Source organism: Ochotona curzoniae, unplaced genomic scaffold (assembly GCF_017591425.1).
Source record: "Ochotona curzoniae isolate NIBS_2020 unplaced genomic scaffold, NIBS_Ocur_1.0 contig_430, whole genome shotgun sequence".
Lineage (NCBI taxonomy): Eukaryota > Metazoa > Chordata > Mammalia > Lagomorpha > Ochotonidae > Ochotona > Ochotona curzoniae.
Genome location: NW_024466219.1, coordinates 1,181,469 through 1,206,214, shown reverse-complemented (window position 1 = coordinate 1,206,214; position 24,746 = coordinate 1,181,469). Strand labels below are relative to the sequence as shown.

The window sequence follows — 24,746 nt, the reverse complement described above, 5'->3', positions numbered from 1 at the left end:
GGCTCCTGGCTCCTGGCTTTGGACCAGCTTAGCTTTGGCTATTGTACCCATCTGGGAAATGAATCAGAGGATGGAAGGCCTCCTCTATCTCTTCTTCTCTGTAAATCTACCTTTCAAATAAAAATAAATAAATATATATTTTTAAAAAATGCCAGATTTTAGTTACATAAACCAGTCCAATATCTGTTTTCAAAAAAGATGTGCTGATTTCACAGAAAAGTAGTTCAGAGACAGAGAAACAGATGAAGGGAAGGAGGGAGGTTGATCGTCCGTCCTCTGCCTTCCTTGACAGGCCCAGTCAGGACCAGGAGGCTGGAACCCCGCCCGGTCTCCCACATGCGTGCAGGATCCCTCACCTGCTGCCTCCTCCGGCGCACGAACAGGAAGCACCCAGGGCTCCTACGGGGTGCTGGGGCTGCAGCTGCGCACCCAGAGCTGCTACGGGGTGCTGGGGCTGCAGCTGCTCACCCAGGGCTCCTACAGGGTGCTGCAGCTACGTTCCCAGAGCTGCTATGGAGTGCTGGGGCTGCGCATCCAGGGCTCCTACGGGGTGCTGGGGCTGCAGCTGCGCACCCAGAGCTGCTACAGTGTGCTGGGGCTGCTGCTGTGCACCCAGGGCTCCTACAGGGTGCTGCAGCTACGTTCCCAGAGCTGCTACGGGGTGCTGGGGCTGCAGCTGCTCACCCAGGGCTCCTACGGGGTGCTGCAGCTACGTTCCCAGAGCTGCTATGGGGTGCTGGGGCTGCGCACCCAGAGCTCCTACAGTGTGCTGGGGCTGCAGCTGTGCACCCAGAGCTGCTACGGGGTGCTGGGGCTGCAGCTGCTCACCCAGGGCTCCTACGGGGTGCTGGGGCTCCTACGGGGTGCTGGGGCTCCTACAGGGTGCTGGGGCTGCAGCTGCACACCCAGGGCTGCTATGGGGTGATGGGGCTGCTGCTGTGCTTTAATTCGTTGTGGGTCAGCATCCAAAGGAATGAAGCTTCCATTTTCTGCTTCGACACCAGGGCTCCCTGTCAGAGTCCTGCCTCCGCTGGCAGAGTTCCCTAAGGTGGACCAGGCCACGCGCTGGCAGACTGGGACTTTCCGGGCGGGGGCAGGAGATCACGAGCAGACGTGCCAGCCGGCCAGTGGCTGGGACGGCGCCCACTCATGGGCCAGGTGGGCGTGCTGAGCAGCGATTGCATTTCACCACAGTGCTGACAGGGGAATTCGTTATCATGCCCTCCATCTGCACAGGACCAGCAGATGCCGGTTCCAGTTCCTCTGCAGTGACAAATGCCACTAACAGGCCAAACAACGTGACTTGGTTAACCAGAAGCTAACGTGCCGACCTGAACCACAGCGCAGGCACCAGCCAGCCAGACCCCACGCAGCACCCTGCTCCAGCCCCCCACACCACAGCAGCCCACTTTTGGCCCAGCTGTCCTGGGATGCCGGGCCCCGCTGCAGGGCCAGTCCTCGTCCACCTCCAGTCAGTGAGGGTCCACCTGGCCACTGCACCGGGGCCTCTAGCTGCAGCCTATGAGCTACAGCCGGGTCCAGGCCACCCTCCCATTCCTGCAGGGTCACGGCCTGCAGTGAGGCTGTGTCCTCAGCCACATAGAGCTCCCCAAGAGCTGTGTCGATGCAGGACCAGGTGCCACGTGCACCTGCACACACTCAGTCTTGAATGTATGCAGGGTTGCAGTCAGCCCAGCAACGTCCCCTTTAAAAATCCACCCCACTGCCCAATTCCCGTGTACACAGCAGTGACGCACACTTCGAGTGCTACCTCCCCTCCCTCCGGTGACAACAGCTCTCCCTCCCTGGGAGCAGGGACTGTGTGCGACTCAGAGCCAGGCCACTGTCTGTGCTGTCACACGACCGCCAGACACGACTCTCAACATGCCGGCGACAGCAGCGCTCCTGACACCTTGCACCGGCCATCACCTGTTCTGTCCACATGACTGCTTGGATCAGGAGCTCTAGGGACGCTCAGTGCTCGACACTGAGAAAGCCAGTACCACAAAGCCTTCCTCCCTGGAGAATTAAGCTCCACTCCCACCCCTACACTGCACAGACAGAGTGGCTCTGGGGCCCAGGGTGGGCTCTGTTCAGGTGCCCCAGAGTCACTGGCTGGAGACCATGCTGTCCCCCAGGGTGGATGACAAAGCCACAGTGGCCTCGTATGCCAGGCTGGGAACAGGAGTTGAGGCCATTGCTGCCTGGCCACGAGGCTCCCCTGCGCTGCTTTTCCTGCAAGCATGAAAGCCCCGAGGTTGATCGTGGCTGAGATCCACGTGTTTCCCGTCCAGGCCCCTCCCGACCTCCCGTTCCCGTCACCTGCAAGCGCCCACAGCAGAGCACAAAGGCACCCAGCCATGGCGAGAGTGCTCCCGACCAGCCGAGGGGACATGGCAACACGGCTCACTCCCACCAGGCACACAGAGCAGTGGCCTGGCCTGGCAGCGGTGGCTGTCCACTACCTCCACGGTGGCAAAGCACAGCTCATGCCCAGTGCACTGCCCCGGGCTGTCATGCAGGCCACGGCTTGGACAACAAGCCCCGACAGGGCCCTGCCACTGGCGCAGCGCAGTCCATGGGCAGGACATCTCCAACTGCACGAGGCGTCATCACACACAACACTGGATTCCACTGTCCTCACGCATAAAGCCACACTCTGCCATCATGGACTTTAACAAGGAGGCCTTAAGTCACCTTGCTCTTCTACGGACGGAATGGACAAATTTGAGATCACAGCAGGCGACATGCTGGCAGGCGAGGCTTCTCGTCTCCACAGAGCCCTCGGACACAGCGAGCCACGTCTCGGCAAAGCACAGGAAATACCCACAGCACCTACCAGCCAGTGAGCCGCTCTTCAGGGCCAAGAATGCCCACGCTGGCCCGTTCAGACCACGCCAGCACACAGTGACAGTGAGGCCTGTGGGGGCCAAGGCACCCCTTCCCACTAGGACAGTCATCTGACACTCCAGCGGGCGGCTAAGGGACCCAGGCTGCCACAGGGCCCAGGGCACAGTCGGCAGGGCGTCTGGCGGCAGCTCGGCCAAGCTCATCGCCCAGAAGAAAAGCAGCTGCGATCACAAATCATAGACTCCCATTTCCTGAAGAAAAAAATATTAAAGACAAAAATCCGCTTGGCCTATTCAATCCAATTATTAATCATGAATTCATGTACTCGAAAAGCAGAGACAGAGATCCTCCATTTGTTGGTTTGCCTCTGAATGGCCACAACGGCCAGCGCTGGGTCAGCCCAATGTTAGCAGCCCAGAACCCGAGCAGGGTTTCCCACACAGGTGTCAAGGACTCAAGCCCTGAGCCACTGCCCGCCTCTCCTAGGCGACAGCCCTGACCTGAGACATATCAGAGTGCGAGGGCTCCTTGTTGGCGCTGTGGTCAGGGACACATCCACACATGTCCCCCATGCCTCCTGCCCACGGATGCTGTCACAGAAACAGAAAGTACGGCTGGCTGGCATGGACCTTGCTCACCGTGTCTACTTTTCCTGCCAGCACTGTCAGCTTCAGCACCCCCTGCAAAACCTGTGACCACCCGCCTCTCTAGCTGCCCATGACAGCCAGCCCGTGGCTACCCGCCTCGCTCCGGCTGCCCACGACAGCCAGCCCGTGGCCACCACCTCGCTCCGGCTGCCCACGACAGGCAGCCCTGTCAATCTGGCTTCGTCACACCTGAGGCCTCCCTCCAACCTTTGGCATTGGATCTGAGCTCTTGGGGGATCCCAGGGCACCATGCATGTTCTGATTACTGCTGCTTCCCTAACGGGCACCTTGTCCCATTCCCTACCACAGACTGCAGCCTCGTGGCACCTAAGCAGCCCCTGTGCCATCTGCCAGTTCTCCAGGCAGGACCTCACCCTATTCCTGGTCTCCAGAAGCAGCCTGGGTCTTGGCTTGCCATGACGACCCGCATGCAGACCTCTGCCTCTCATTCGTGGGGTTCAGTCTTGCCTCGTGGAACTCCAGGGAAATGACCTGGAATGTGAACTTGCTGCTGCTACCTCAGCAAGCCAAGTTCCTGCACTCAGAAACACAGGGCAGGATGGGAGCACGGGACAGGAACCAAGCAGGGAGCAGGACAAGGCGGCCAAGGTAATTGAAAACACGGCACAGCTGCACCAATTTCCCGGGACACCTTACCCCGCCTGACAAAGTGTCCAGCAGCACCAGAAGCAGAGACCAAGTCAGACACAAACGGAACACACGCATGTCTCCTCCGAGCGTGCAGACTCCAAATGTCTAGATACTCAAGTTGACACGTGGACACCCTACATGCCTACCGTGCCCTGTGACGCAGCTACCTGCGTGCACGAAGACGGACAGCCGCGCGAGCATGCTGAGGGCTGCAGGCGAGTCCTGCTTCTTCACAGTGACGACATTCAAGCCCCTCACTCTTAACAAATGCGCCACTTGTCAGCACCATGTGTGACAGCCTTCCTTGCTACGCACCCTGGCAGCTTCCCCTCCCCGCCTCCTGACATTCCTTCCGACTGCCAGGCCCTTGTCCATTCCTTCCAACCAGCCCCTCACCCGCTCCGGCCGGCCCCGGCAGCCAGCCCTTCGCCAGCCCCCTCCAGCCCCTGGGAACAGCCATTTTGCTCCTGGCTTCCATGGGATCAACTCTGGAGATGACAGGAGACAGAGAGCCTGTAGGTTGCCCATGACCCGCTTCACTCTGATGCACCTCTCTGCTCCCCGGACTGCAACACAGCAAAGCGTGTCTCTGGAGACTCCCAACACATAACAGACCTCACATCCCACCCAGGACGCCCACCCAGCGTGGGAGCACGGGGCACATCCCGCCCTACAAGGATGCCCACCCAGTGTGGGAGCACAGGGCCTCAGGCACACCCCGTCCCACCCACGATGCCCACCCAGTGTGGAAGCATGGGGCACACCGCATCCAACCCACGATGCCCACTCAGTGTGGGAGCCCTGGGCCCACCCCGTCACACCCAGGACGCCCACCCAGTGTGGGAGCATGGGACCCGGGGCACACCCCATCCCATCCAGGATGCCCACCCAGTATGGGAGCATGGAGCCCGGGGCACACCCCGTCCCACCCAGGACGCCCACCCAGTGTGGGAGTCCAGGGCACACCCTGTCCCACCCAGGATGCCCACCCAGTGTGGGAGCATGGAGCCCTGGGCCCACCCCATCCCACCCAGGACGCCCACCCAGGGTGGGAGCACGGGGCCCAGGACAGAAGTGGAAGTCATTTCCCCCACAAGCCCTCCCAGAGCTCTGCCCCACACCACACCTCTCCCTTTGCGGGCCCTTCCACCAAGGGGAGGGCAGGCTCGTCAGCGACAAGCAGGATGCAGCAGTGGCCGGAAGGGGCTCTGGCAGGCCATCCCGGCGGGCGCAGGGTCAGCCAGCAGGGGCAGGCAGTCTTACCAGGTTCTCCTGGTTCCTGGCCATGATCTTCTGCTCGTCCTCGGCCCCAGGCTTCACGTACCTGACCTCCTCCACCGGCTTGACTCTGTACTCATCTGGGGGCCAGAGAGAGAGGAGACGCTCGCCATGTGCTCCACGCAGGCATCAGACGCCCAGCAGCCTCGCAGGGCAGCCTCCCCGTGCAGGGTCATAGGGAGCGGCTGGAAGGATGGGAGCCGAACATTCCAGAGCCTTCCGCGGGGCCCCACGTGCAGATGCTCAAGGCCAGAGGTGGATCCCGCAGAGTCCTCGGCAGAGAACACCCAGCACTCCCCGCTTCCACACGGCCGAGGCCCCCACGGTCCCATGAGATGGAAGAAACTATCTCAGCTGCCCACACAGTGCTCCTAGCTGTGGGTTCCAATGGGACATCCACACCTGGATTCCACTCGGGAAAAGCCCCCCGTGAGAGGAACAGCAGGGTAAGAAACTGCCTGCAACGCCGGGCATCGCACTTGCTCCCATGCCCGGCTTCCCCGGCCCAGCCTTGGCCATCCAGGCAGGGAACCAGCAGATGGAAGAAGATCCACTTCTCCTCCACTCTAATTCCTCTAAATAGGCTGGCGGAAGGCGGGATGGAGACAGCTGCTAGCTCCAGACTACCTGTGGGAGGGCAGCAGCTGGTGGGCTGGAGGCCTTCTCTGCTGTGGAGGAGAAGCGGTGCCTAGGGGAGAGCTGAGCAGCCCAGGGTGTGGTGGCCAGGAGCAGTGCTCACTGAAGAGCAGAACAGATGGTGAGGGCCAGGCCAGCCAGGCAGCAGGCCAAGGGCAAGGGCACTGAGGAGGCAGCTGGAGGAGAGCTGGGGCGCTGAGCGCTCACACACCACACATAAACAGCACGTGCACACACCACAACAAGCCACCATTGGCTGGTCACTCCCAAATGCCAGGGCGCTCACACACTGTACACACAGAGAGAGACACTGATCCTCCTGCGGCCGACACCGTGAGGGGACCCATGGACAGGGCAGCAGACTGGGGTACCGACACTGTGAGAGGACCCATGGACAGGGCAGCAGGCTGGGGAACCGACGCCACAAGGGGACCCATGGACAGGGCAGCAGGCTGGGGTACCGACACTGTGAGGGGACCCATGGACAGGGCAGGAAGCTGGGGGACCGATGCCATGAGGGGACCCATGGACAGGACAGCAGGCTGGGGGACCAACGCTGTGAGGGGACCTGTGGACAGGGCAGCAGGCTGGGGGACCGATGCCGTGAGGGGACCCATGGACAGGGCAGGAAGCTGGGGGACCAACGCTGTGAGGGGACCTGTGGACAGGGCAGCAGGCTGGGGGACCGACACCGTGAGGGGACCCATGGACAGGGCAGGAAGCTGGGGGGACTGATGCCGTGAGAGGACCTGTGGACAGGGCAGGAAGCTGGGGGACTGACACTGTGAGGGGACCCATGGACAGGGCAGGAAGCTGGGGGACTGACGCCGTGAGAGGACCTGTGGACAGGGCAGCAAGCTAAGGGATCAATAGGGCAGGTCCCTCCCTTGTGAAACAGGCCGAGCTTGTATGGTGCTGAAGATGCAGCAGGATCATGGGAGAAAGTCCCAGCATTGTGAAAAGTCCAACCCACGGGAGGAGAGCAGCGGGGCAGTAGGAGCGTCACCGCGCTCTGATCTGCATCCGGGAAATACAGGCGACTTGTTCCCTGTATGCGCATGTTAAAAATCAAGAAAAAAACCACACTCAGCATGGTGCTTGGCGCTCAGCAGTGCCTGATGTCACAGTGAGCCCCCACCGGGGCATGCCTGCAGTCCTGGCACAAACGGAGCAGTCCCATCTTCACAGCAGGAAAGCTCGGCGTCCCTGAGCAAGGCTTGTTTAACCGCAGGAAAGATGCGGACTGTATGGCCACAACAGGACAAGCACTGAGACCACGGACCCTGCAGGTGGAAGACCTGCCTCGCTCGCTTCTTCCCCCTTCTCTGTAACTGTGCCTTTCAAATAAAAAAATTATTATTATTATTATTTAGAAACAGTGCAGGAAGCATCAGCTCCAGTACACTATGCAGTTTCCCCAGGTGGATTCCTCACCTGACGGTCACATGGGCACTCTGATCACCCAACACCAGACGTTCCTGTTTGGTGCCAGGAGCTCTGGGGCCAGGCAGGTGTGGCTCCAGCCATGAGCCCCCAAGACCAGGTGCTGGGGCCTGGCTGGAGTTCAGCCCGGTGGTCCCCAGGCCCTGGCAGCACAGCTTTGGGGCACAAGAGAGAGAGGGGAAGAAGCAATGGAGGAGGAAGCGGCATACTCCGACAGGCCCATGCTTTCCCGGAGCCCTAGGCCCGATGCCCTGTGGTGACACTGGTGTAGGGGCATCCACAGCAGGGGCCAGGAAACTGGGCCATCAAGGCAGAGAGGGGACTCAGACTGGTTCTTTCTGTCCAGCCGAAAGGTGCTGGCACAGGGGCCCTGGTCCTGCCACGCCTGGCAGTGAGTGCCGCTTTGCCTGTGGTCAGGAGCACAAGCCGATCACCACCCCAGCATGGATGCCCCACGGCCTGCACAGACACAGGGCGGTGCTGGGGTCTCCAGGTCCCAGCAGGTGCTCAGGGCAGCACCCATGACTGATGCCATTGTCCCCAGTGACCCCCAGTGCCCGCAGGCACCAGGCAGGTCCTGGTGACGAAACAGGGCCAGTTTATGAATAGTGGCCGGAGTCCCTCTGGGTTTCCCATCTCCCCAAGCCTGCGGCTGGCCACGTGGATGTCTCCCACTGTCCATGTCTGACCTACCACAACGTGGCAGCAGCCATGGTACCACTTAGGTCTCACAGTGCAGGGCACAGGCCGGGGTCAGCCTGTGTGCTCTCACAGGGACCCCACCTGGGGAAGGGGGAGAGGAAGCTCCCTGGGCTTCTTTTCGGAGACATGCTGACCCCTGCCACGAGCCTCACCCAGGAGCACACGGGACTGGGCCTTCCCAGTGGACACTGACAGGGCTTCTGAGCCACTTGCTGTCCCTTCTAAGCCAGGCAAGACACTGGATTCTCTTGCACCTGCCGCCCACATGCACCAGTTGAGAAGCACACCCAGGCTGCACCACGATCCCGCCCCAGGCCGAGGGCTGGCTGACCAGAAACCTATCAGGAGCCCTCAGGTGCTACAATGCCCTCTCCCACGTGGAGTGCTGCCACGGGATGCAAATGCGGCACCACCAGCTAATATACCCCCAACCACTCCGGGGGAGACGCCCCCACTGCAGCAGCCCCAAGAACCAGCCACCCTTCCTTGCTCCCGACAAGAGGGACAGGAAAGGACCGGCCTTCCAGGAAGAATGGAGGGAAGCCCCTGGGCCCAGGAGGCTGCCGTGACAGTTAACTTCTGGACGGGCCTGGCTCAGTGCCCTGCATCCACTGGGGTGTCCCCTAAGCACCTGGCTCTCCTGAGAACTGGCCGCACATGCTCCTGGGAGCCTGAACTGCGCCTTGTCCACCTGCCACAGGCTGCCACCCCCACGACTTCAACAGGTCTGCTGACCACAACGCACACCTGTTAGGACCGTGGAGCGCTGGTGCGGGCCCCACTACTACAGGAGCAGGGCCACCGAGGGCTGGTGTGGACCCCGCTTCTGCAGGAGCAGGGCCACTGAGGGCTGGTGTGTACCCCGCTTCTGCAGGAACAGGGCCACCGAGGGCTGGTGTGGACCCTGCTTCTGCAGGAACAGGGCCACCGAGGGCTGCTGTGGACCCAGCTTCTGCAAGAGCAGAAGCCCAGGTTGGAGTTCTGCAGCAAGTCAGAGTGGGCGCCCAGGCTAATGACCACCGCCACATCATGTGTCTGCCACCAAGTGCTCAGGGCTCCACCTCACACTCGTACAGCCCAGCTCCTCCACAGCCAGAGACAGACATTCCTGCTTGCACAGGAGCCCCAGGCTTCTGAATCAACACGCTTATGGAAAAGGCTGGTGTGTGCACAGCACAGACCGAGTGAGATGTGCACAGAGCACGGGTGTGGGAGCCTGGGAGCTGGGCCAGCTCTACCCCACAGGCTCTGGAGTCCTCCCTGGAGATCCCAGCCTCCACGCCATGGCAGACTGGGTGGCGATGGTGTTTTTCAAACCCTTTAACACAGGTAACAGCAGAAGAGCACAGAGCCACTTCACTTAGGAGGAACAGGAGGGTCTGAGAAGGCGAGTGGCCTTAGCCAGGCTGGTGTCCAGCCCAGCCACGCAGTCCCCACCACGTGTCCAGGTGGCCATGCCTGCACGTGGCAGATCTCCACACCCACCGCCCTACCCCACCGCTGTTCTTGGGACCTGGGCCGACCCACCAGACAGATCCCAGGGGACACAGCTGGCTTCCCAGCCCAGGTCTGAAGATGCCTGGAGGCTTCATGTCCTGGCCAGGGACCTGGCTCATGGGGGAAGCAGAGGACTAGTGGATGCAGGCTGGAAACCACACCAGAGGGACACACACAAAGACGGCCCAGCAGGCCTGCACTCTCACCCTCGGCTGGGCACATGGGGACAGGGCACCGGGCTGCTTTGGGCAGAGCCATGTGGCAGGGAGGGGGGCACCGGGCCAGTGCCAGCACCACTCACAGCGGAAATCCTGCCCTCTGTCCCACAGGAAGATCAGGGAGAAGCCCTTGCTGCCAAGGGGCCCTGAGGTCAGGGAAGGCCGCCAATTATTCCTCTTCCCCTGCCTGGTTGCCCCAGCCATAACCCAAGGAGGAGGCAGGTGTCAAGGCCTTGCCGCGATCCTGGAAACCGAGTGTGCTGCCGAGAAACCTCATCATCTTTCTTGCGACTTGGCTCATCCTCCAACCTCATCAGCCAAGGTTCTTGGTGACCGCAGCCTGACTTCCTGCCCAGCGCTCCTCTCCCCGCTCCCATGGCATGCAGACTGGTGGCTGGTCCTTCATGTCATGTCCCATCCAACCTCTGGTCTTCCCTCACCCCAACAGGGCTACATCCCCAAGGACCTGCATGCCAGCTCAACACACCGGCCCAGCCATGCCCTGGTCGGCAGCCCAGCCGCCCTGGACTCCCACCATGACACGTGCCGTGTCTTCTCCAGCACCGGACGCTGCGGGAGGGTGTGGACCACCAACAAGAAGCTGCGATGTGGCTGTTATATGCGTTGTTTCTGGGTGTCATTGTGTCAACCGTGACCATCAGGCACCAGTCCTCGGCCACGGCATTGAGGTGGTTTTAGCTATCCTTTCCCTCTGGGACACCGCTGTCCCACACACTTACTGAATCCGCACTGGCTCATCTAAGAAACAAAACTTACTTATTCAAGAGGCAGGAAAAATACAGCAAGAGAAAAAAAAAGAATTCCAAGCGCCCTAATGCCAGCACTGTCCACGAAGCTCAGGCTGGGCCAAAGCTGGGAACAGAGCTGCCCAGTCCTGCCACGGGAGTGACTCGTGCAGCCATCAGCATGGCCTTCCGAGTTCAGCATGGGTGGGCAGCAGGGCTCAGAAACCAGACCCTGGGCACCGACATGGGCACAAGAAGTGTCCCCCACCAGGCACGCCGCCTCACCAGGGCAGGAAGCCAGCACCCACCCCCTACGGGGTCCCACCGCCCTTGCGCCTGGCCACACTGCTCTCCACAGGGTCCCACCACCCTTGGGCCTGGCCACACTGCTCTCCACCGCCTGCTGGGCACTCACCACCAAATACATCTCCATTCTGGAAGCTCTTCCCCTTCTGGGCCTCCTCTTCGTTCTGAACAGTGGCGACATGCTTGGCGGAGGCACAGCCCATAGTCTCATTCGCTCAGCTTCCGCCGGGCGGAACGGCAGACCATCTCTACAGACAAGCCGACATCGTCCTCCCCTGGGCACGCGAGGCAGATCCACCTTGCTGTGGGTCACGGGGGCCGGGTGCACCTGCAGGGACAAGGACACAGTCAGGGCGTGAGGCCACGGGGGCGCAACGCTCCCGGGACGCGCTGCTGGGGACAGCAGGGTGGGAACCCCACAGAGCACCCCCACGATGAGGGTGAGGATGGGGGAGATGCCAGAAAGCCCTGCTCGCTGATTCGAGTACTGAGCCTGGGTGTTGAGATCTGTCAGCACAGCATGGAGTGGGCCCAGGGTCTGCACCCTCCGGGGCTGGGCTCCCACACCGCTCCCACTTATCGGCCCTACTTCCCCCAAGATCCTCCCCTGCCCCTCCCCCATTCCCCATGCACCCCCCCCCCAACACCTCTCCCATTCCCTACTCCCCTTCCCATCCTCAACGCCCTGGCCATTCCCTCATCCTCCACGGCCCCCTCCCACCTCTAACCTCCCCTGCTCCTCCCACCTCACACAGGTGCACCCTGGGTCTGTAACACTTAGGGCTCATGAGTGGGACTTCCCCACACCCCTCAGCTCCCATCCCTGCCCCTCCCACCTGGCAGAGCCCCCTCCAATCGTCAACAGCTCCCCTGCTCCTCACGTGTCCCACTGCCAGGCTATTCCAGGATGGGAAAATCCGATAGCAGAAAGCACAGAGGCAGCGGGAGAAGCCCTCAAGCATATGAAACATAACTCAGCCCCCTGGGACAAAGGCAAAATAGGCAGAAACTGCAGGAGAGCCTGACCCGGCCCCCTGACCAACCTGTCCCCTCTCCAGGAGACCCTGACCCACTGCACCCCTAGCCTGGTCCCTCTCCTCCAGGAGACCCTGACCCGGCCCCCCGGTCAACCTGTCCCCTCTCCAGGAGACCCTAACCCGCTGCACCCCCCAGCCCGTCCCCTCTCCTGGGTTCTGAGCAGCCTGCCTGCTACACTGCCCACGGAAGAGCACCCCTTCGACAGCACATGCAAGTCTTTGCTGCTCTTGGAAACCTCGGGTTCACAGCCAGGGAGGACAGGGGTGTGCACACACACACGTACATATGCACAACTGTTACCAGCTGCAGCAGTGTCCCAGCTGTGACGCCGTGGCTGCGCTGGGGCCCTGGAAGCTAACAAACACAGCCCAACACTGCAGGTGCTGCGATGGAGGCTCCCAGGGCATACAGCCAGCTGTGTGTGTCCACGGGGTGTGGTGTGACATGCAAGCCTGTGTCATGTGGCTATTCCCAGGGCAGTCCGACACCTCAGTACACACACTGTGCGTGAGCACTCTCACACCACACACGGTGATCCACTCTGGGCAGCAAGATGTCCAGCACCCCACTCACCTCCACGGCTCAGGAGACACGCCCACTCACCCAGCAATCTAAAAATGGTCGGGACCAGCACATCGCACATGGGCAGTGACACTTGGGGCTACCTCCTCGCTCTGACTGTCACCACTCTTCAGGAAGGATGGGGACACCCAGGGACACTGTCAGCATCCTCGGGCTGGGAGATGCTCTGGGACAGTCCCCTCATCTCCCTCTTCCATCTCCCTTCTCAGGACAGTCTCTCCCAGCTCAGAGAAGAGCCAGCCCTACCCAGAGGGCTCCGGGACCACCCAAGGACCCTGCATCCCATGTGAGTGCTGGTTCCAATCTAGCGCCCTGCTCACGTGCCTGCCCCAGCGCAGCTGCTAAGAGTTGTGCGTGTGTGTACGAGTGTGTACACACAGCAGATGACCCACATGCCTGGGCCCCTGTACCACAGGGGAGAGGCCCATGACTCCGCCCGGCCCAGCCGCTGCCTCCGCTGGCAAGGGGACCAGAGGTCAGGTGTTCTGTCTACCCCTCTCTCTGTAACTCCACCTTTCAAAGAATCAATCTTTTAAAAACAAAAATAAAACAGCCCTAGGAAGGAGGCGTTAGTGACACTGTCACTAAGCTAGAACAACTGCAAGCACGCCCCCAAGATGCGTGCTTCCGTTTGCAGCCGGGGCTCAGTGACACCAGGCAAGGCCACTAGGAAGCAGCAACCTAAGACGCACCTCACCCTGTTTCCTGTGTTCTCAAAGCAGTGTCGCTGTGCGCATCCTAGCTGAAGGGCTGGGGTGATCAGAAAGTGACACCCACTGCAGCACAGCAGCACTGGCCTGGTGTGCAAGCCACTCTCCCCTAAGACACTGTGCTGTGCTGAATCAGCACGTCGCCTCCGACCGACAGCCAGCACCAAGCGTCACCCAGCCAACTGCCACTTGACCGCGTGGCCAAGAAGCCCTGTCATGAAGGCACATTCTCTCCCACCCAGAGAAGGTGCAGGGCTCAAGGTGCGCACGCCCGCATTTCCCAGCACGAAGGTGAACCTGAGAGGGATGGGCTCAGCTTGCACGGCTTCTGCAGGAAGGCAGGCTCGTCGGCCGCCTGCTGCAGCGAGGTGACGAGACTCGGGGGGACAGAACCCTGTGACCACAGGGCTTCACACAGGGCTGGCGCCACATCCCCAGGTCCGGAAGCGGGGTGGTCTTACTGCAGCTCTTGGTGAAGCCACAGACCACAGATTGAGATGTTCAGCAAAGCAGCTGGCTCATGCTAGATAGACCCTCCTAAAGAGGATGACTGTCGTTAAGCCAAAAAGCCCACTCAAGGAGACCATGGGCACCTCTGAAGACACGGGGTCCCAGTAACCGGCCATGGCTTCAGGTGAGTCCTGGGGGCACGCTCTAATGGGCGCCTGCTTCAAGCCAGCTCCACAGGACAGTCCCGAATGATCAGCTACTTATTCAAAAGGCTGAGTGGCACATGCCAAGTTGGGGGAGGGATAGAGGGAGAGGAAAAGGAAGAGAGGGAGAGAGAATCTTCTACCCGCTGGACCAGGGTGAAGCCAGGTGCCAACAACATCAACTGGGTCTCCCTTGGGTGCAGGGATCCAAGGCCGGCTTCTGCCGCTTTCCTGGGCTCAGTTACAGGAGCCGGGTCAGAGGCAGAGGAGCCGAGGCTGAAGTGGCACTCCCACATGGAATGCCAGCGTTCACCCACGAGCCACCACACCTGCCCTGCCGTGGGACTCCTCCTACCAAGAGAATGCATCAGCCAACGTGCCTGTCATGCCACGTGCAACGACGCACGCTGACCCCTCCCCTGGGCACAGTCCCCTGAGGGTGTCCCACAAGACCTCCTCAGCCCCGTCACACAGCGCGTGGACCAGCCTCGCCCTTGTCTTGAAGGGTTTGTGCTGCGCAGCCCTGTTCCATGAAAAATCTACCTTTCTAAAAATGGGGGAAACACACAAAGTCTACCTTCAAGAAACAAAGAAAAACAAATCTGACCTTGCTTTAAAATGCAACAAAAAATATTCGCTTACATAATCTTAAGGGCAGTTTCACCTGCTTCATTAGACACTCTGCCTGGGGATTGAGAAGGCAAAAAGCACTGCAGACTGCTTCTCTGTCAAGAGTCGGACAGACTCTCTCAAAGTGGTAACCCGCAGGCCTCCGAGGCCGCACAGCCTGCAGCCTGACGGGCTGGAGAGCTCACTGCCATGGGCGGCCAGATGCAGGCTGGCAGAGGCCGAGCAGGCAGCGGCCACGACCCTCCTCACAGCCCGGGCTTGGCGGGAACCAAGACAAAGAGAGGCTAAGGCTGCCTTTATCCACTGCAGCAGGGCCGCACCGAGCCTCCCAGAGGCAGGACACAAGCAAGCATACAAATAACCGGCCAGCCCGTGTGCCCATCTGCTCTGCCGCCGGGACTGACGCTGCTGTAGGTGGAGGCAGAGCTGGGAGCACTGGCCGGGGTCGGGCGGACGCAGAGCTGGGAGCACTGGCCGGGGTGGGGCGGACGCAGAGCTGGGAGCACTGGCCGGGGTCGGGCGGACGCAGAGCTGGGAGCACTGGCTGAGCTCAGACTACAAGGAGAGCAGGTTAGATGAGCTCCAGCTTCCCAGCACCCAGCAGCTGCTGGCATCGCTGCAAGATCCTGCCCCCTCATCTGATGCCTAGCACGGCAGACTCTAACTTCCTCCAATGTGGCTGGCACACACACGGGCAGCCAGGGGCAGTCCCTTCTGCCAAGCACCGTGGGGGACCTGGGGACCAGCAGGCCAGCTGCAGCGGGCGCCGGGGTGGACGACAGGGAGCTCTGTTGGTGTCAGGACCCTGCAGCCGCGGCACACAGCCTGTGTCAGGAGGCTCACGGAAATACACACCATGAAAGCTGTGAGTGCATTTGACAGGTTTCCTTCATTTACTGTGAAGGCAGAGGGAGACCTTCTGGCTGTGTCCCGGTGGGCAAGGAGTGGGCTGGCAGGGTACGGCAGCACCTACCCCTCACCCTTCAGAACACAAGCCCAGGGCTAAACATGGCAAAGCAGGCCAGGGCGCCTGGATGCCCGAGTTACCTGGGTTAACTAAGGACCTGCCCTGTCCTGCTGGATCTCCCAAGCTCTGTCCACTGCAGCTGCGGCAGGAGGTGCCTGGGAGCCAGGACGAGCAAAACACACAGACCCCTTACCACAAAGGGCAAACGGACCCTTCCTGCACAAGTCTCTCTTCCTCACCTCCCTCACTTGGTCACACACAGCCGGTGAGCGTAGCTCTGTGTCTGCACACCCAGGTGGCCCTGGTGTCACCTACCACGCAGGTTCCTGCATCAAGACATCGAGGATTAGGGGAGGGGAAAAGGAAACAGAGCTCAAGCTATCCATCTGCCATCGGACAAGCCTGGGGCAGGACTGCAGCGAGGGCCAGCAGGCGACCCCACTTCCCCGGGCATGGGTCACAGAAGGTGCTCAAGATGCACCTGCAGAGCGTCCGGCCAGGGCACAGGCTGGGCACGGCCTCCGTGTGGTCACCACAGGGCACAGGCTGGGCACGGCCTCCGTGTGGTCACCACAGGGCACAGGCTGGGCACGGCCTCCGTGTGGTCACCACAGGGCACAGGCTGGGCACGGCCTCCGTGTGGTCATCACAGGGCGCTGAGGGATGGCACAGGTGGGGGGTCGGGAGAACTCTCTCTCACGGTAAGTGGGAAATCTCTCATCAGGATAACGTGTGTGGCGTCCCTCTCCCTACAGCAGGCAAGCTAGCTGCCACGTCACACCTGCAGTGAGGTGCCGGGCTGGTGGCACTTGATCACAGGGCCCTGACGTTAGTCCTTGACTTTCTGCTCAGGAGCAGAGGTCGCAGGACAGAGTAAGTCAGACTGCAGTGTGCCTACCTGCTGCACTCAGCACCCACTGCCAGTGCCCCTGGCACTCAGCACTCAGCACCCACTGCCAGTGCCCCTGGCACTCAGCACTCAGCACCCACTGCCAGCGCCCCTGGCACACAGCACTCAGCACCCGCTGCCAGCGCCCCTGGCACGCAGCACTCAGCACCCGCTGCCAGCGCCCCTGGCAATCAGCACTCAGCACCCGCTGCCAGTGCCCCTGGCACTCAGCACCCGCTGCCAGCGTCCCTGGCACTCAGCACTCAGCACCCGCTGCCAGTGCCCCTGGCATGCACCCCTGTCAGCAAAACCACGGGGTTTGATCAGCCTCTCTGTTTCTGCTGAAGCCGAAATCTTGATGAGCCGGCCACAACAAAGAACTATTTCAGGATGCTGTCAGAAGGACAATGAGCCGACCAATCAGCATTCACAGCAGAAGCCTTGTGCTCCCGTGACCTGCCACGTCACACGAACCAACCCACACAGGAGTGGGCACCTCCGCCTCACTCTACACAGGGCTTGGAAGGCTCACGGCTCTCGCCGCTCCGCCTCAGCCAGAGGCAAATTCCAGTCACAGACAGGAAGACAAGCTTGGGGCCAGGTGGCCCACGTCGAAAGCTTGGGGCAGTGCGCTGCCTGGCACAAGCCCACGTCACCCCGCACCTGCCGACGTGTGGCTCACACGTCTTGAAGGACACAGGAGTGGCAGAATTAGATCCTGTGGAGGGTCTGGCCACATTGTGCCTTCCCTCCTCAGGCTGGCTGTCCCTGGGAGGGGCGGTCTGGCTCACTCCATGTGGCCGAAGGCCTGTTACCCAGCCTGGGGAGGACCATCACCGTGCCATCATCCCCCTAACATGGATTATCCTGAATGCCCTCCTCTTCCAGGGACCTGCCTGCAAACGGGAAAGTCACCTTCCAGTCGCAGACCTCCCTGAATCATTATAAAGAACCCTCAGGGTCCCAACAAAAATCTGTGGCCTGTGTCGCTCTCTGGTCCCCCTCTCGCTAAGCAGCAGCTCTTTCTCGTCTTTTCCAAAAAGCAGAAACTCCACCGAGTGACCAGGACCTCAGTTCACCAGCAGCTCTCAATGCGTCAGATAGGGCATGGAGCCCCATCACCGAGTCTCCTCTCTCAGGAACCCCTAGGCACTGCACCGTTCCTCGGCAAGACCTTAGCAAGGCTTCTGCTGGGCCGACAGCTCCAGCCCCTCACTCCTGCCTGCCTCCTGGAGGAGCTTCAGTGGGGACCCCAGAGGCAGCCACCCAGGGAGGGTTCTTGGGGCTGCCTCCTGTCACCCTAGGAAAAAAGGTGTCTTCCTTGGGGCCTCACAGACCGGCTAACTCCTCCTGCCCTCACCACTCTGCAGGATCACAAAGTGCCAGGCTGCAGCCCCTCCCATGCACCTGCTCAGAGGGGTCTCCATCCGCTGGGGTCCCTCCTGAAAGCCCCCAGCACCCAGGATGAGCACCCCCAGGGCTTCACTGCAGAGTCTGGTGGGCCAGCAGCGCTGTTTCCGACTCCTGCTGCTGCACCCCCAGTTCCTACTAGGGCCCTGTCAATAAGGAGTCAGCTGAGCCTCCGAGGCCGGCCTGAGCTTCTGCAGGACCGGCTGTCAGCTGAGCCTCCAGCAGCCAAGGCCCCAGCCCAGTCTTGCCCCCTGTCGGTCTCTACCTGTCACTCCAGGACCACCTACCCCTTAAGTCTGGAAGAAGTCCTCACGGTGGCTAAGACACCTTGGCCCCACAGAGATCCCTCTTGTGCTGGGAGCTCCTGTGGGTGCCAGCCACGGGCCTGCAGCTCTCGTCTTCCCATGTGGAGCAACATTCGCCTCCCACAGTAGAAGTGAGCACACACAGGGCCTGGGGCCAGCTCCTGTGCTGGGGGCTGCAGCCCGGCCGCACGCGTCCTGCTTTAGGTGCCTGGGGTCCCACTGCCCTCTGCACAAAGTGAACACTGCAGCATGTGCTACCTGATGCACGGGTGGAAACTACAGCAATTACAAAAAGCCATAACTTTACCCAAAAAGTGTAGCTGAAATTCCGCATTATCAGAGGCCAGAGAAAGGTCAAATGTAGACGGCATAAGTAACCTTGACCTGGCGAAACGGCTGCCTGAGGACAAGTTATTTTAAAATAGAAACGTTCGTGTGATTTTTAAAAATGCATCATGAGAAGAGAAACCAGTGGAGACAGAATTAAAGAATGGAAGAGGAACACGCACACGGTTCCTCCAGCCCTGGTCGGGACCGGCTGGCTGGCAGTGTGGCCACCGCAGCCGCCCGGCCAGCACCGGCCCAGCCCAGTGACCTCTCGGCTCCCCACACACACAGCACTGCTTGCTCTTTGTGCTGTGTGGTGCTGGTTCAGCCTGACTTACTTCCTGTCCCCGTATTCTCCCCCACAATGTGTCCGCAGCTGCGCCCAACCATTAACAAACACCTGGGAACACCCCACTCAAGGGCTCGGTAACCCAGCAACGAGGCATCACAGCCCTCTCAGCTGGGACCCCACCGTCCTAGCGTGGAGGCCCACCCTGAGCCAGCCCTGGCCACCTGCCATGGCCAAAGGGGTGCAAGGAACAGGAGCCCCTGTGCCGGGCACCCAGCACCTCGGCTCGGAGGCGATAATGTGGGACCAGGGGTCAGGAAGCTGCGGGCAAGGCCCAGGCCTTGGGAACACCCCAAGTGGCCAGCATCAGTAATGCTGACCAGCACCACCCAGGACGCCCCACAGGCACAGCACACGCTGACACTGAGTCCGTGACAAGGGACCCCTCCAGGACCCTCCCCGCTGTCCCCTCCTCTGTAGCCTTGCTGGATGGCCTTTGTCTCCTCTGTGAACTCTGGTTTCTGGCAGGCAAACGCAGGTCAGGGTCACTTCGCAGACTCCCCAGCTAGGAAGGTCGTGGCCCAAGGGAGTTGCCTAACCATGCGTCTCCGAAAACCGATCCTTTCGGCCACTGTGGCAAAGTCACAGGAAGCGGGAAGCTGTGGGAGGTGGCTGTTTACTAGGAAGTCCTGGAGAAAGTAGGACTTCCTGCAGGGTGACAGCCCAGTGAAGCAAGCTGCTGGGCCAGGAGCTAACCCTTCGTGCCCACGGCACTGGTCTCCCCACCCGCCAGGACACAGATGCACAGTGGGGGCCCAAATGTTCAAGGCCCCTTCTCACACCCTGATCAGACATGGGCTGCCTCACGGTCGGGCGCCCTGCTCAGCCACGTCCTGGTCAGGAGTGTCCACCAGCCACAGCACCCCACAGCAGGGACCCCCCAAGTGCTGGACTGGGCACCTGCCTCCAGGGTTCCCCTCCCCTCCTCCTCGAAGCTGGTCCCCAAGATTAGGACCAAGATCATACATGAGCGTGGGGCCCTGGGGCTGGTGTTGGGGGCCCACCTGATGGGGCACAGCAAAGCCTGGTGGGCTGTGTACAAGAGCACCTGTTCAGCAACATGGCGGTGCCCACAGCACCCACAGGGCTCAGGGGCCCGGCACACAGGGAGCTAAGAAGGGACGGAGTGGCTCTGACAAGAGGGCATGGCATCCCCTGTGATGACAGGGTGCTGGAGCCGTCTGTCCAGGCCCGCTGGGACCTGCTCCTCCCCCACTGGGGGGCTACAGGGGTTGGGAGGGACTCTGGCGTGGCCTTCATCCAGCCACTCCTGCCTCCCAGCTGCACCCACTGCTTCCTTCAGACCAGCCTGGCCCTGCTCTCCTGGGAGGGAAGGGGCCTGGAGAGGTGGAGCAGGCTGAGGGAGGCCGGCTGGGTGCCTGCTTCCCAACGCCACGATCTTCAGGCCCAGCTCTCTGCCCCACCCAGGCTCTCAGCAGGTCCAGTACCTGCCATGGGGTGGCCTCACAGCTCTCCGGGTGTGGCTCCCTAGCCCAGCAGGGACCAAAGTGGGGGCTCCACTGGCCCACCTGCCACACCCATCTCTGTGACAGACAATGCCCTAAACAGAGCTGTACCGGCCGCCGCCCACGGCGATCCCAGCAGCCCTGGACCTCTACCCTGGTCACAGCACGGTCAGAGGGGAGGGTCAGGTTATCCCAGGACGCAGGGGGGACAGTGCCCGCAGCCTCTCTCCTGACGCCTCACTTCTGTCCAGGCATTAGCCCCAACATGTAGCTGGAGGCCGCTGGTACACACCCCCCAAGCCCAGCTTAGCTGCTGGAGAGAGGAGAGACGCAGCTAAGCCAGTGGCCATGCCGTGAAGGGTGGCTTGAAACATCAGGCTATTCAATCTACAAAGTACCACCCATTGATGACCTAGTAATTCACAAATTGCTCTCCAGAAGCTCGTCACTTCCTGGAGCTGGTGGGGCTGGCACAGAAAGTCCAGTGCCTGGGCAAGGTCTCTGTCACACCAGAGCTGCCCGGAAATGACCCAAACACACACAGCATTGCAGGGCTCCCGTGGATCACACGTCACCCAGCCTGCCCTGGAGAGATGGAGGCAGCCAGCAAGGGGAGGTGCAGGGCCCGGGCAATGGCCCTAGAGGACAGTAGACCCCCCATGTCGCGTCCACCAGGGGGTCCTGAGAACAGGCAGGGGTCAGCACCAGTGTGGCCAGAGATGGGATATGTGCAGGATATAGTCCCCTCCATACAGCTGTCTACCCTCCATTCGGCTCCGGTGAGCCTTTCACAGCCTGTGGGGCTGCCACCAGGACAGGTCACTCTGTCCTTGTTAAATGACTTCCAGGATGACAGAGGCCACTCCATGTATCTCCATGTCCCCAACAAGCTCCTTCCTTCAAGAGACAACAGGATGGACCCGGCGCGGTGGACTAGGCTAAAGTCCTCACTTTGAATGCACTGGGATCCCATATTGTTGCCGGTTCTAATCCCAGCAGTCCTACTTCCCATCCAGCTCCCTGCTGTGGCCAGGGAAAGTGGTCGAGGATGGCCCAAAGCCTTGGGACCCTGCACCCACATGGGAGACCCAGAGCAGGCTTCTGGCTTCTGGCTTCGGATCAGTGCAGCTCCAGCTGTTGTGGTCACTGGGGGAGTGAATCATCCTGTCTTTCCTCCTCTCTGTCTATCTGACTCTCCAATAAAAATAAACAATTGTTTTTTTAAATTTAGGAAACAGCAGGAACTGGCATCATAGCTTGTAAAGCCGCCACCTGTGACACCAGCGTCATACATGGAAACAGGTTCATATCCCAGCTGTCCACCTTCGACCCAGCTCCCTGCTAACGTACCTGGGAAAGCTGTGAAGGAAGCCACAAGTGCTTGGGACCCTGGACCCCTGTGGGAGGCCCAGAAGAAGCTCCAGGCTCCTGGCAGTGGCCTGGCCCAGCCTGGTCTCTAGCCATCTGGGCAGTAAGCCAGAGGATGGAAGATTCCTTCTCTGACTCTCCCTCTCTGTAACTCTATCTTCCAAATAAATAAATCTAAAATAAAGAAGACAGAACATTCCGCACATTATCTTGTCAAGTGACCACTTAAGACTCGCAGAGCATTTAGGACCTTAACCCAAAGGCAGCGTGGCCATTTTAACACCGAGCCGACGGGTCAGCTGTGCCTTCTGGAAGCTGCCACCCCATTTGTGCTTTGTCGCTCTATGTCCCTCGCACTCAATCCATGCAGCGACACCAGCTGCTGCTGGGTACCAACATGTCACCTGGGCTCCGGCACACAGACACAGGAAGCTGTCAGAGGGGAGATGACGAGAGGTGAGCGACAGCAGGGGACACAGGTTCTCCGGTGCGAAGGCAAGGAAATGGCAGAGAACCTGGGAACAGAGCAGCGCGGGGCAGGACCGGGACTGACACGGCTGCCCCTGGAGACAAGCCGGGGATGCAACCATGCCAGTTAGGGAGAGCTTGAGGTCATCAGGCTTGTCCCCAAGCCCTACCCCTGCTCCTCCAGGCCCCACCCCTGCTCCTCCAGGCCCCACCCCTGCTCCTCCAGGCCCCAAGCCATAATGAAGACACCTCCACCAAGCCAAGCACAGAGAGAAGAATCTACACAGGACCAGCTGCCACACACATACATGAGCACAGCAAGCGAGGACGGCAGGGCCTCTCCCCGTGCTCCTGGGGATGAACACCTGACACCGGCTGTGAAAACCAAACCTGCGTGGTTCTCCGAGACCCCGGCTCTGAACGCCACATGCACGCCATCAGGGCTCACATGGGCCAGGATTCACTCTGCACCATGGGCTGTGGGCTGTCTGAAAAGGCATAGCATGAATCTATTTCTAAAGATTTATTTTTGTTTGAAAGGCAGAGTCACAGAGAAAAAAAAAACAAAAAAACCAGGGAGACACACAGATCCTCCATCGGCTGGTTCACTCCCTACATGGCAGCAATGGCCGGAGCTGAGCCAGTCAGAAGCCAGGAACTTCTCCCCGGTCTCCCGCGTGGACTCAGGAGCCCAGGGACTTGGGTTACCCTCTGCTGCTTTCCCAGGTCATTAGCAGGGAGCTGGATGGCAAGTGGAGCAGCCAGAACACGAACTGGTGTCCATATGGGAAGCCGGTGCCCCAGGCAGCAGCTTTACCCACTACACCACAGTGCCAACCCCATACCATGGTGGAGCGTTCCCATTGCTGTCCCCAAAGGGAAAACGCTGCTGGCCGACTGGCCATGCCTTGGGGTGAGAGAGGAGAGGTGCTGACTGGCACAGCAGGCAGCTTCCACAGGCCAGGCAGGTCTAGGGGAGGGCACTAGACACACCTCCAGGAAGGAACATCTGGGCTCAGCCTCTGCCACCTCAGCGAGAGTGCCCGAGGTTCAAAGTGCCATCTAGTATGTTCCGCTTGCAAGCCAGCATGCTGAATGTTCACAGTGTGCTTGGAGTGTCCGAGCCCTTCTCAGCCCCTCCTGGCATCCGGGAGGCCCGCAGAGCAGGCTGGCCCCGGCCTGGGAGGACTCCGCGGCTCTGGACAGCTCCAGCTGTGTGCTCCCTCAGGATGGAACGGGTCCCGGCTGACCCTCGGCTAAGCAGGACTCCACAAAGTCCAGAGCCACTCGGGGGACTGAGGCGCCACCCTGGGTCCACACGAGGCTCCTACCATGCCATCAGGAAAGTCGGGGACAAGGGGACAGAGCAGTAAGTGTCCCCAGGGCAGGTTCTGGTATCAGAAGACCCGTGTGATCACAGGCTCATGTCACACCCAACTCTAGGAAGCTCTGGCTTCTGCCAGGAAAAGCCTGACCGGCATGTGAAAGCAGAGTGTGATAACCTGGGCATGGCCCAAGCATGCGACAGACACTGCCAGTTCCCCGAATCCTGCAAAGTGTGCATGTCTGGGCACGGCTCTGCATGGGCATCGGGTCCTTCCGGTCAGTCGATTCTGCTGCCACACACCCAGATCATGGCTCCCCACACACAGCAAACAGCCCCTTGGCCACCCCAAGCACAGGAGACTGCCCCATGCCTCCCCTTCCTGACTCCCGGTGCCCGCTCTCGGGCAAGCACTACAGAATTCCCCACTCCAGCTGCCCTCCACATGTCATTTGGACCCACCACCTGTGGCCCTCATTCCATCACGTGCTCAGGTCCCCGCAGGAGCTGAATCGTCTGCGTGACCGACCACCTCATTTCTTCTCAAGTTGTTAGCGAATGCCGACCCATCTCCCCAGCAGCTGCGGGGAAGGCCTCCGTGTGCTGCCTGCTCTCAGAGTCCCTGCCTCACACTGGCAGTGACAGGAGCTTCACGGGCACGGAGGGGCCCTGGGCATGCCAGGGAGCCGAGGCCAAGCTTAGCCAGGACAGAGCCACACGTAGGAAGATGACCATGACTGCCCGGCATGAGAAACTAACATCTCTCCAGAAGCCAAGTAAGAACTGTGGAACAAAAGCCGGGCGCAGGCGGCCAGCACATGCCTGCCCTGCGGCAGCACAGGCTGAGGGTGGAGATCAGGAGACACGGGGAGCCCGGGCTCCCCTGGTGGCCAGCGGGGTTCTGCCCTCGAAGACCGAGTGCTACCAGGGCAGGTGAGGCGGTGTGCACGCCCCAGCTCTCCCACTTCCCACCTAGCTCCCTTCCCACACATCTTATCAGCTGTCCCCTGCTGATGGACCCCTGCTGATGGGGCAGCAGAGGATGGCCCACTTGCTTGGGCCCCTGTGCCCACAGAGAAGGACCCAGAGAGCGTTCTGGGCTCCGGGCTTCCTCCTGGCCCAAGCTGAGCCATTGTACACACATCTCAGGAGTGACCAGCAGCTGGAACATTTCTCTCTCTGGCTCTGCCCTCCACATAGATGAAAACAAAGCCAAAATAAGCAAACATTAAGGAAGCCAGCGGCACAGTCGCCACACACCTGCTGGCTCTCCTGAGAGCTGGCCG

At 60.7% G+C, this 24,746-nt stretch overlaps 1 protein-coding gene across 2 annotated transcripts in view; it reads right to left on the bottom strand.

Moving 5' to 3' along the window:
• CUNH1orf21 (chromosome unknown C1orf21 homolog) overlaps positions 1 to 22,582 on the bottom strand; it is a 40,304-nt gene extending 17,722 nt beyond the window's left edge. Inside the window, exons 1-3 of one of the 2 annotated variants that reach the window (XM_040985362.1) lie at positions 22,527 to 22,582; positions 11,084 to 11,302; positions 5,412 to 5,506 (exon numbers count right to left, since the gene is read on the bottom strand). In XM_040985362.1, the coding sequence (XP_040841296.1) occupies positions 5,412 to 5,506; positions 11,084 to 11,177 (189 nt within the window). In that variant the 5' untranslated portion in view covers positions 11,178 to 11,302; positions 22,527 to 22,582. Of the gene's footprint in view, positions 1 to 5,411; positions 5,507 to 11,083; positions 11,546 to 22,526 lie in introns of those variants that run through there. The other variant, XM_040985361.1, reaches the window with a different exon arrangement.
• Positions 22,583 to 24,746: the final 2,164 nt, after the last annotated feature.